The sequence below is a fragment of the Eptatretus burgeri genome, chromosome 9 (genome assembly GCF_056783735.1).
Source record: "Eptatretus burgeri isolate ZD-2024b chromosome 9, Ebu_testis_v1, whole genome shotgun sequence".
Lineage (NCBI taxonomy): Eukaryota > Metazoa > Chordata > Myxini > Myxiniformes > Myxinidae > Eptatretus > Eptatretus burgeri.
The window spans coordinates 47,948,919-47,961,306 of record NC_140969.1 but is presented as its reverse complement, the minus strand read 5'-3'; the positions used below and the strand labels follow the sequence as shown (position 1 = coordinate 47,961,306).

At 42.8% G+C, this 12,388-nt stretch overlaps 1 protein-coding gene across 1 annotated transcript in view; it reads right to left on the bottom strand.

Annotated features, from left to right (window-relative positions):
- LOC147020086 (uncharacterized) overlaps positions 1-12,388 on the bottom strand; it is a 102,129-nt gene that overhangs the window by 23,321 nt on the left and 66,420 nt on the right. Inside the window, exons 20-22 of the mRNA XM_085893776.1 lie at positions 9,304-9,357; positions 9,158-9,211; positions 5,164-5,217 (exon numbers count right to left, since the gene is read on the bottom strand). Of these exons, the coding sequence (XP_085749902.1) occupies positions 5,164-5,217; positions 9,158-9,211; positions 9,304-9,357 (162 nt within the window). The remainder of the gene's footprint in view (positions 1-5,163; positions 5,218-9,157; positions 9,212-9,303; positions 9,358-12,388) is intronic.

The following is a 12,388-nucleotide window of genomic DNA, read 5'->3' as shown; positions in this document are numbered from 1 at the left end:
AAGACAGAAAGACTACTGACCTGTCTGTGATGGGGCAGTGGTTGGCCCACAGACTCAGCTTCATTGTGGGAGATTTCAATGATCTTGAAGGTCTTGGTTTCCATTGCATCAAGCTGATCAAGGTGTAAAGGCCCTGTCACACCTTGACGTTTTAGCCAGCGTATGGGCAAGGTATCAAAATGTATGTAAAACGCTGGCGTACGCTGAACTATTGATGTTTTTTTTTCCAGTTTTGGACGTATTCATAACGAGTTGGACGTATGCATAACTTATTAGTAACGTACACAGAACGTTTCGATAACATATAGATAACGTATACCAACGAATGCTGAGCATGTTGTTTGCGTTCATAACCTATGCCCAACGATAGTCTAACTTATGCATAGCGTGGCAGCGTATCGCCGACGATCACATGGCGTAGCCTATTAAAAGGCTGTGGCTCGACGATTCAAATCATAACCGCACTAGACATCGAAGTGTCAAGCCGCTGTCACACCTTGACGTTTTAGCCAGCGTATGCCGACGTATGAAAAATTTGCCGAATACGCTGGCACACGTCGAATAAGTTATGGGTAAGTTTTGTATACGTTAAGAGCACGCTGAAGCACGCTGACATATGTCGTAGTACGTCGAGAAATTTTCAGCATGTTGAAAATTTTTCGACGTATGCCAGCGTATGACGCACACATTCCGCATACGCTGGCATAAGTTGTATGCACGTTACACGATCGTTGACACACGTCGACACACGTTACTTGTAAGTTATTCATAAGTCGAAACAGGTCGAGGTAATGTTCAGCTTACCCGAAACTTATTTCTAACCTATGAGTAACGTGCTTTGAACCTATGTGTAACGTATCTCCAACGCACATTGACGTATGTATATGTATTTGACGTCTTCCAGACGACCACAGCACTTTCTGAACGTGTTACTAACTTACAGCTACCGTATAATGCCGTATTGGCAGCGTTTAGGGGAATTGGTATGTAAAATGGGGTTCACACAGGAGGAACCCGTCAGTGTTCCAGACTCCATGATTTTTTTTATTCTTCGGCATGACGGTGATGTTGACACTTCGATTTCTAGTGCGGTTACGATTTAAGTCGTTGACCGGCAGCCTATTCACGATATTATATTATAACCACACTATAAATCGAAGTGTCAACATCACCGTCATGCCGAAGAACAAAAAAAAACCAAAAAAAAAAAAACCATGGAGTCTGGAACACTGACGCTAAACATTGCCTCGACGTGTTTCGACTTATGAGTAACTTACAAGTAACGTGTGTCGACGTGTGTCAACGATCGCATAACGTGCCTACAACTTATGCCAGCGTATGCGGAACATGTGAGTCATACGCTGGCATACGTCGAAAAATTTCAAGCATGTTAAAATTTGTCGGCAGCTCAGCGTACTATGACGTATGCCAGCATGCTACGACGTATGCCAGCATACTACGATGTATACCAAACTTACCCATAACGTATTCGACGTGTGCCAGCGTTTTAGACAAATTTTTCATACGTCAGCATACGCTGGCTAAATCGTCAAGGTATGACAGGGCCTTAAGGCAGGAGCAGCAGCCCAGAGGAGAGAGCAACATTCCGTAAATCCGTGGACGAAAATCTTGCACATGAATCAGAGTTCAGGTGTGCCAAAGAATGTTTTTACATGATAGAGTCAGTGACAAGCTTTAGAGGCCAACTTTGAAATGTGGTTTGCCCAAGAAATATCGAGAGAGAGAATGAGAGAGAGAATGAGAGAGAGAGAGAATGAGAGAGAGAGAATGAGAGAGAGAGAATGAGAGAGAGAGAGAATGAGAGAGAGAGAATGAGAGAGAGAGAATGAGAATGAGAATGAGAATGAGAATGTCAGAGGGTGGAGTCATCAGCAAAGATATAAAAACGATTTTCCAGAGAGTCAGAGAGATCATTGATGAAGATTCAGAATGTGATGAGGCCTAGAACACTGCCTTGGGGCACTCCAGCCTTGACAGAGAGAGCAAATAAAAGGATTCCATTGAGAGCCACATGTTGGCATCGAGAATAGAGGAAGTCAGTAACCAAAGAGTGTAGTTGGCCGATATGCCATAAGCAGAGAGTTTGGGGAGCAAGGCAGGATGCCAGAATTTATCGAATGCTCAAGATATGGCTCTGATCTAATCTCATGTCTGACAATGAGGGCTTCCATCCATTTTTGGGATAGGAGTGCATGTCCATAGTAGAATGACTTGGTCTGAATCTGAATTGATGATTTGAGATGGAAAAGGAATGATTCCATTGCCTTGCTGATGATAGGAAACGGCTGATAGGTCTGTAGTTCAGGGGATCAGTCTTTGCACCTTTTATGTAATGTGGAGATGTTGCCTGTTTCCGAAGCAGATGGAATATAACCAATGGCAAATGATAGGGTGAATAGGCCATAGAGAGGATGTGCAAGAGCAGCAGGGCAGGTTTTATGGATAAGTGAGCTGATGCTGTTGCAGATTCAGAGATGAGTGTTTCCAAAAGGTTATTCTCAGGAGCAAAAGACAGAGTCCAACAGCAGTTGGATACTACTGGGAAGAGTAGGGACAGAGAATGAGAGGTTGGGGACACAATATTTGGAAGCAAACACAGAATTGAGGTATTTGGCCTCCTCACAAGCTCAGTCGGCCGTGGTACCATTTACAGTGAAGGAAGGGATGGAGGTGTAGTATTAGGAGAGGCAGACTTGACAAGGTGCCACCAGGTTTTAGTGGAGGGAGACAATTTTGAAAGTTCAGTCTTGAGATTAGACAGATGTTTTCTGGCTCTCCTAAGGGTGGGCACTCACCGGCTATGGGCTCTTTGGAATGATCTGAAATTGCCTTCAGTCAGATTTGCCTTCAAGGAAGAGAACGCAAGTTGTTTCAAAGCAACAGCCTCACCACATAATTCAGTGTACCATGGGTGGGAGGATGGGTGTGATAACTGAAGACAAGATGAGATGAATCTGTGCATGAGGGAGAACAGGATTTTGTGGAAGAATTCCAAAGCTAACTTAAGATCATGGGTGGTAGATGTAGGAGACCAGTCCTGAAGTGCAATGGCTGCTTGCAGTCCCTGCCAGTTTGCCTCAGTGAACGGCCAGACTCACCTGCTGTTCCTGAGAATAACTAGAGAGATGTTGACTTTCACAAGAACATGATCAGTTGAACCATTTGGAGCAGAGGAAGAGCACGATACATTGACAGAGAAGTTGGTTATCACCAAATCCAGAAGAGAGGATCTGCAATTGACAGAAATTCTGGTGGGAAAGTTCACAGATTGAGTCAGTCCTGTGGAGTCACAGATGTCCTTTGCTGAAGTGCCATGGCTGGTGAGAGAGGTAGCAATGCCCAGTCAATTGGCCTGGTGACAATTGAAATCACCACATATGAGGAAGAGAGAGTTGGGTTGCGTGATTAAAAATCGGTCCGTGTTGTCTGAGAGAGATGTAAAATGAGTCATCACTGTTTAGAGGACAGTACAACACGCATATAAACATGACGTGGGAGCGGAGGGGAAGTCGCAGCCAGATGTACTCCTGGGTGTTGGGAGGTGTAAGAGCAGTACACGGAGAGTGAGAAATGAAGTCCTTGATTTAAAGTGTGACTGTCGCCAGTATGGGGTTCAATTCGATCAATTTGTTGGAGGCAATAGCCAGAGAAAGCCACTGAGGAGTCAGGGAGATGCTGTGGGAGAAAGGATTCTGTTAAACAGATGATGGCCAGTTTGTCGGAAGCAGCCTGGATTAAGAGATGTCAGGTTGGAGTGGAGGCCTTGGATGTTTGAGGTATACACAGTTCAGAACAAGGGAGGAGGACCTGCTGGCAGAGTGCAGGAAAGTGGAAAGGAGAGGTAGTGGGGCGGGGGAAACTGGGAGGTGTTGAACCGGGAAATAATATGCAAGGGGGTGGGGTGGGGGCAAGTGGGAAGGTGCAGGATGGGGGAGAAGCCAAGATGGGGCTGGATGAAGAGGAAGAACAAATATTGTCATCAAGCAGATGAAAAGCGAAGCTACCATCTAGTTTCATCCTTTTTGTGGCTCTCTGGGGTCTAGTCGGTTCCAATCACAGGTACACATCTAGTGTCCTCACCAATCACAGTTTGAGATGCATCATTAACCAGGAAAAGTTGTAAGGCTTAAAAGTCACTAAGTGTATGGAAGAGCGATGTGTTGCCATGATGAGCCCCAAAAAGGGTGAAACTAGTCAGTAGATTCACTTTTCATCATGCCATTTCCCCCAAAATTAGCTGTACTGAATTATTTTCACAAACAGAAAGTCAACATCACAATGAAAAATTTCAATTATTAATCAAATTGATGTAAATAAAAAACACATGAAATAATGGCACTTTGATTGATTGAGTGTTTTACTTAAGGTGCCACCCTCAGTGGGGAGAGAGGCGAAGCTTGATCTGTGCCCCCCCCCCTTTTGCCCTTCCCTTCAACAGCATTCGAAGGTTTATGCTTTTTCAAGAACTGAACCTATTGAATTCAAATGTATTCCATATGTGGATTGGAAATTAATAAACAAAGGGTCCACCGTCTCTGTGAGACGACACTGAGTGAAATGAGTGGTCACACAATCCTGTATGAATATAAGGAAGGAAATGAGGCCATTTGGCCCATCATTGCCATGTTGTACTCCAAAGTAAATATTTGCTATCCATCCATCCATCCATTGGGACCATACTCTGTGCAGAGCGTTGGTGCTGCCGAAGCCGTCTCCTTGGCTATTGGACACAATCCTGGACGGGTCGCCACTCCCACACAGGATACCAAGGCATGCTGGCACTCATTTTGCCGACCTCGGAAGGATGACAGATAGAGTCAACCCCACCTGGTATTAATTCAACAGCCGAGTGGGATTTGAACTCAGGATCCGAAGATCCCAAGCCCACCACCCTAACCTTTAAGCCAACACCAGGCATACATTTGCTATAGCTGGAAACAACAATATTCTTGACATTTTACTAAATTCGAAATAACCTGAAAGTGACCCAACTTGTATGAAGATTTTATAAAATTTGAATACAGTACTGTATATTATTTAACCCGATAATCCATGGTTCTGTGTTATTGCTTATTTCCTCATTTTTTCACAGTGAACCTCACATTCTCCCAAAAATACAATAGTAGTGATTGTAATACAAACCTCTTTCCCCTGGACTCCTTCTGCTCCTTGGAGACTCTTGTGCCCTTTCTCGCCCTGCAGGTGTAGAAAACACATCAATGAGAAAAGCTGAAAGTGAGATTGGACAATCATCGGACAAACATTTGCATTTATTTGTTGCCATCGTTCAGTACAAACTCTCCGGCTCGTTTTACTTTCGTAGCAAAAATAAATAAATAAATAAAGCTAAATAAAGAGTAACACAATAAAGCAAATGTGCTAACAATAGTGGCAGAGCTTCCTATGTTCCAACTTTTTATTTTTATTTTTTCAAAATAAAAAATTGTATACACAGTAAATGATTGGTTCGTGAAAGAGTGAGCCGAGAGGGAAAAATAAAACATATTGTCAGTAGATAGTGGTTAACAGAAGGAAGGAACAGCAATATGGAAGGAACATATCATGAACGAACAGGAAAATAGGAGAGTGAAAACAGTCGCCTGCATGAACGGTAAAAGGGTTGAGTTAATGAGGGTTAATGGGGGTAGAAAGGATCTTGGGTTGGGATGGGGGAGATGACGGTGTACCACTTGAGCTGCTGGTGGTGCACCGCTTCCTTGAAGCCGTGGAGGAAAGAGTGGGATTCAATAGTTTCAAGAAAGCGGTTCCACAAACACATTTGTGAAAAGAGTGCAAAAGGAATGCGGTGGTAAGCCTGGATTTTGCAAGATACCCAGGAGGAGGTTACTGGAAGAGGAGTAGGAAAAAAATCTTGGCTGGAGAAAAGGAGTAGGGATGAGAAAGGAGAGAAAGCAGGACAAGAGGAAAGATGGTTAAATAAAAACAAAAAACACACGACTGCGATATGAAAGCAACAAGCCTTGTGATTCAGCAATATTGTAGGAGATGGCGATAATGTTGAGAGCTTTAGATTCCACAGAATCCAAGAGAGAAAGAAGTGATGCTGGGCACTATCCCATTGGGGAGAGCAGTACTCCATTTGAGCTATCACCAAAGACCTAATAGACTGTGGATAGTGTGCATTTTTAAAGGAAAGACTTGATACAACAGAGGGCGCCTAGTCTGTCGTTTTCTTCGGAAGACAGCATTGCTCTATGATCAATCTAGGGGATGTCGCGGCTGATGGTGAGGCCTCGAAGTTCAAGAGACTGAACATCTTACAGTGACTGAACATGGAAATTTAAAATGGATATGTGGGTTTGTTTGATGATCTTCCAGAATGATAGGGGTGAGATTAGAGTGATAAGGGAGAGATTTTCTATTTTTGTATGCAAAGTTGAGGCTCGTGGAAGAGGTAGAACACATAACAAAATGGCCATCAGTGTGATGGGTGTACTGTGTGATGTAATGTGGAGTCATCTGCAATAGGGAAGAGGGAGTTCTCGAGAGCATTGGAGAGGTCAGTTATGCAGATGTGGAACAAGACTGGGTGCCAAACTTTGCCTTTGGCCACTCCAACCACCAATGGGTTAATTAATTCGACATTTTACTTTTGTCGTGGGATTGTGATGGATGAAGAAGAACAATGAAGAATGACACCACATTACGTTGCCACAATATGACACCACAATCCTCATATGGATTACCATCACAATATATTTTGACATTTTATTTTTGTTTTGGGATTGTGATGGAACAACATCAAAATATGTCGTGATGGTAATCATCCAGAAGAGGATTGTGGTGTCATATTGTGGCATCATAATGTGGTGTTATTCTTACCTTGTTTAGTTTTTTTTTTTTTTTGAGATTTCATCCATCTATCTTCTGATGTGGTACTTTATTGATGTATTCTCAGGTCAGGTATAGGAGCATGTGCCAGAACAGCGCGTCGCTGCGTCCATTTTCCGCCGGTACTCCAGGGGCCTCCGTCTGGCCATCCCCAAGGCAGATGCCAGGCCCATCCCCTTCTCCTTGAGATGATGGTCAACCTGCTGCAACCATGAGGCACGTGGTCGGCCCACTGGCCTCCTCCACTCACGAGACTCCCTCGCTGAGAGAATCTGGTGAGCAGGATCAGCATCAGGAAAACGAGCCACATGTCCAGACAGCCGCAACTGACGCTCACGGACTATGCAGGTAACAAATCTCATCCGAGTCTCTCTCAGCAACCGCTCGTTGGACACAAAATCCGACCAATGATAGCCAAGGATTCTCCGAAGAGACCTGGTACCAAAGGAATTAAGTCTCCGTCTCAGATCCTTGGTCAGAGTCCAAGTCTCGCATACATAGAGCAAGACTGGAAGTACCAAGGACCTGAAGACTCGGACTTTCGTCCTCCCGCACAGGTACCGGCAGTGCCAAACCCCATGATCCAGTGAATCCATGACTCCCCAGGCCTGACCCAGACGTCTATTGACCTCTGACTCACAGCCAGCAGAGACATGAATATCACTGCCAAGGTAAGTGAATCTCTCCACGACCTCAACATCCTCACCACAAACAGACACAGACAGGACAGCACCATCCAAGATGTCACCGAAAGCCTGGATCTTAGTTTTGACCCAATAAACCCGTAATCCCAGCGGCTCCGACTCCTCATTCAGCACCTCGAGGGCCCTCAAAAGGATATCTAAAGTCTCCGCAAAGATGACTGCATCATCTGCAAAATCAAGGTCCGAGATCTTGACATTCCCAAACGATGCACCGCAACTTGATCTCTCCGACATCCTCCCTAGAATCCAGTCCATACAAGTGCTGAAAAGTGTGGAGGCCAGTACACACCCCTGACGAACTCCAGTAACAACTGGAAATAAGTCAGAGATGGTACCACCACACTTCACAGCACTCTCAGTACCAGAGTAGAGTTCAGACATCAGATGTATTCTGGCATCTTTTAAAGTCTTGGTAGTTCAGGAAACGCTCGAGAGTAATAGGTATGGCATTTAAATGCTTATTACTTCACTCTCTCGTAGTTTACAAGCAGGGCACCAGTCTTGGTTTTGGACTCTATCTCCTCTGTGATGTTAATACAAGAATAAATAAATCGAGAGTACCTGGATCATTAACCATGGTATGTGGGAAAATAATACGAGACAGCTGGAGACAATTTCAACAGAAACACTGTTATGGATCAACCAATACACCACAAACCCATGGGGCTCATCAGGGCAATACACCATGGAGGTCATCATGTTATTGTCATTTAACATGGGGCATCTTTTCCCAACATGATTCCACCCACCTGCTCCAGAAGACATGCTCACATTTGTCCTCACCTAAGAATACTTACACGATGAGAAGCAAATGCCGCAGAGAAGATTTGGTGTGCTCCAACACTTGTAGATGTGACAGTGACAGATGCAACAACATGATCTTGTACAAATCAAATGCAGATTTGGAGGGGATGTAAGAGCGCTACAACTATGTGAGAATGACCGATTACTGACTGAGCAGATGATAAAGTAAACATTGGCCATTGTTTGCCACTAAACATGTGATAAAATAGGTTCATGGCATGTTTACCTTTGAATTACCGATGAAAACTAGTGCAAAATTCATCCTAAAATTATTTTCCCCTGTTTGACAACTTTTAGTATCTTCACATATTGGCAATCTTATTTTTGTCACTCTGCTACCAAATGATGTTGGTATTGAACGACGTTTTTCTGAGTTATGGCTCTTTTGGCAATTTTATGACATCTGGTGTTTTGGTGCACGTCTGATATCGTGGAAAGATCACATATGCAAGAAATGCACCACTTCCAATATCTACATACACCCTAACAATGACCAACAGATATACAGTATGCCCAACATGCAGGAGTAGCAATGCAATTTTATAGGATGATAGGCTATCCCTTGCTACCAAAAGTGGGTCGGGGCTGGTAGGCTATCGCTCGCTGTCAAAACGAAAACTCATTAGAACTATTAAAGAGCAAGCAAATGCAAAAACTTTCTTTATGCTCTCACAATTACAAAGTCACTACAGTCTACATCAGTGTGTGTAGGTTCCTGTTGGGATACCAGCAAACATTCACATGAAGGTTTGTGTAATGCAAGACCATATATGTACCTTTGGGCCAGGAGTTCCAACTGTCCCCGTCTCTCCCATATCACCCTGTTCACCCTACAACAAGGAAGATTACAGGAATGCCTTCAACATTGTCAATGGCATAATAAAATAAAACAAACCAAGAGGAGTTTTGTTATTTCACTTACATCAGGTCCAGGTGTACCATCCTGTCCCCGGACACCGGGGTCACCTCGAACACCCTGTATGCAAGCACAGTCTATCAACATATGATCGTCAGTCCCCACCAAGTCCATGACTCACCTTTCCCTCTTTTACAACAAAAACGTGTCCTTTTTAAGGGCGACATTTGTGCTGGCAACAAGCCATATTGCCTCTTTAAAAAACATAAAAACATTGAACACAAAGTAACAATACTGGAGGGAGATCATGTTTAACAAATTTATTGGTGTTCTATGAAGCAGTTTCTGATTGGGTGGATGAAGGAAGAGTGATGGATGTAGTGTATTTGGACTTTCAGAATGTATTTTATTAGGTACCACAGAGGTGGTCACCCTACAACTGCCATCGTCTCCCCCAATTATTTTTAGAGCAATTATAACACTGGGGAACAAATTTTTGATTATTATCTGTTGCATGAGATTTTTCAACTAATTCTATGTATTTTTTTAACGCTGATTTCAAATCTGAAATCGGTTTTCCTCTACATGCTCTCGTTTTCATGCAATTTGAAACTTGTGATTTTCACAAAAAAGGACACCCGTTGCTATTTGCACTAGGGATAACTTGAGAACTCGGGGTGCGATTTCGGACTTTAGTGGAAATATACGATGCCTAAACTGCTAAATAACTATAGACCGTATTCGTTTTGCTGCTAACGATTTGCTCACGATTTATTTGACATCAATTTTCTTTATCTTTATTGATATAGATTCTTTAACTTTATGTTTTTCTTTGTTTCAGGTCTGATCATGGCTTCTTCAATAAGACATAAATGTATAAATAATCCTGATGCATTCTGTTATGTATGTGGCTGCTACACACTACTTTGTGAAAAGCGCAAGATAACATCGTTTGTAAGGCGTGCCTATAAAGCCTATTTTGATGTTCCCCTTGGCGACCAAGACAAGAAATGGGCTCCTCATATTGCATGTCATAATTGTGAGGAAATGCTTCGTGACTGGACAAAAGGAAAACGAAAGGGTCTGCCTTTTGGAGTTCCCATGGTTTGGCGAGAACCCAAGGACCACGTAACTGACTGATATTTTTGCCTGGTCAACACAAAGGGTGTCGGCAAGAAAAACTGGCAAAAGATCTCCTATCCCTGTATTCCCTCAGAAATTCGACCTACTCCGCTCTCTGAGGAACTCCCAGTTCCAGTCTTTAATGGTTTTGTCTTATCTGAAGATGAAGGCAGTGAACATGATCAGCAAGAGCACGAGGGTCGTGATGACGGGCTTCAAGAAATGGTTTCAGAATCCGAAGCCTCCTCATCTGATACCAAACAGTCATCAGCCTCTCAGCAGTTTAGCCAACCAGAATTGAATGACTTAATGCATGATTTGTGGCTCTCCAAGAAAGCAGCTGAGGTATTAGCTTCCAGGCTGCAAGAAAAAAAATCTACTTGACCACTCTGCAAATGTTTCATATTTCCGAAAGCGAGACCAGATCTTTGTCGCCTTTTTCTCAGAAGACAAGCAGTTTGTTTACTGCCACGATATCCCAGGTCTTCTCAGGCAATTGGGTGTTACTGCGTATAATCCAACAGAATGGCGAATATTTCCGGATACCTCTAAGCGCAGCCTCAAGTGTATTCTCTTGCACAATGGCAATGTTTATGGAGCGGTTCCAGTTGGTCACTCAGTGCATTTGCGAGAAGAACATAATGACATAAAAATGGTCATTGACTTACTCAAATATCACGAGCACAACTGGATCATTTGTGTGGACCTGAAAATGGTCAACGTTTTCCTTGGTCAACAGAAAGGCTTCACAAGGTTTTCATGCCATCTCTGCATGTGGGACAGCCGAGCTCGAGAGAAACACTGGATCCAGAAGGAGTGGCCCATCCGTGAAACTCTGGAAGCAGGCATGCCAAACATTGTGAATGACCCAATCGTCAGCCGAGAGAAGATCGTTTTTCCCCCACTCCATATCAAGCTTGGCTTGATGAAACAGTTTGTGAAGGCATTGAGTACTGATGGTAAATGTTTTCAACATATCGTTTCTGCTTTTCCTGCTTTGTCTTTCGAGAAGATCAAAGCAGGTGTGTTCGATGGACCTCAAATTCGTGCCCTTTACGTGATGAGGAATTTGTAAGGAAGATGAATGACAAGGAGAAGACAGCGTGGCTGTCTTTCGTCGCAGTTACACAAAACTTTCTTGGTAACAAAAAGGCAGATAACTATGAGTTTCTGGTTACGAGAATGCTGTTGGCTTTTCACGATCTTGGGTGCAACATGAGTGTCAAGCTCCATTTCCTGAATAGTCACCTTGATCAATTCCCTGAGAACCTTGGGGCTGTAAGTGAGGGACAGGGAGAGTGCTTCCATCTGGACCTCATGACGATGGAAGAGCGCTACCAAGGGCGATGGGACAAAAATATGATGGCAGACTACTGCTGGAGCATCAAACGAGATTGCCATGTGGAAGTCCACAAACGCAAGAGCTACAAGCGCAAATTCTTGCCTGAAGCGGACCTATTTGAACTTTGCATTCCATCCTTATCAATTGTTCTGAATCACCTATCATCTTTATGTCGAAATATATTTAATTTAAATTTGCTTTTAATACAAATTGTAACTTACCAAATAAATGTTGAAAATGTTGAATTGCAAAATATATGTTTAATATAAATTTGCTTTTCATACAAATTGTAACTTACCAAATAAATGTTGATAATGGTGGATTGCAAAAGAATCTAACTTCAGATTTGAATTCAGCACACTCAAATTAGGTAAGATCAAGTGCTGGTATCAATGCAACAAAAACTTTGTTCCCCAGTGTAATAATTAAAAAAAACTTTTAGTTTAAATATTAATTTATTCGCATGTACAGGGTGAATGGGAATGACGTATAAACACTGAGATGTTTCATCGCCAACAGTTTGAGTGGGCATAAACCCAAAGTTGCTACACAAGTAATGGATATTTGGAAATGTGATTTTTATTTTTCCCACAAATAAATTTTCATACAAATAAATCATGGAATCTATAGAATACAGCACTTTAAAGTGTTTAAACATTATCATTTATTTATTCACCCTGTATATAA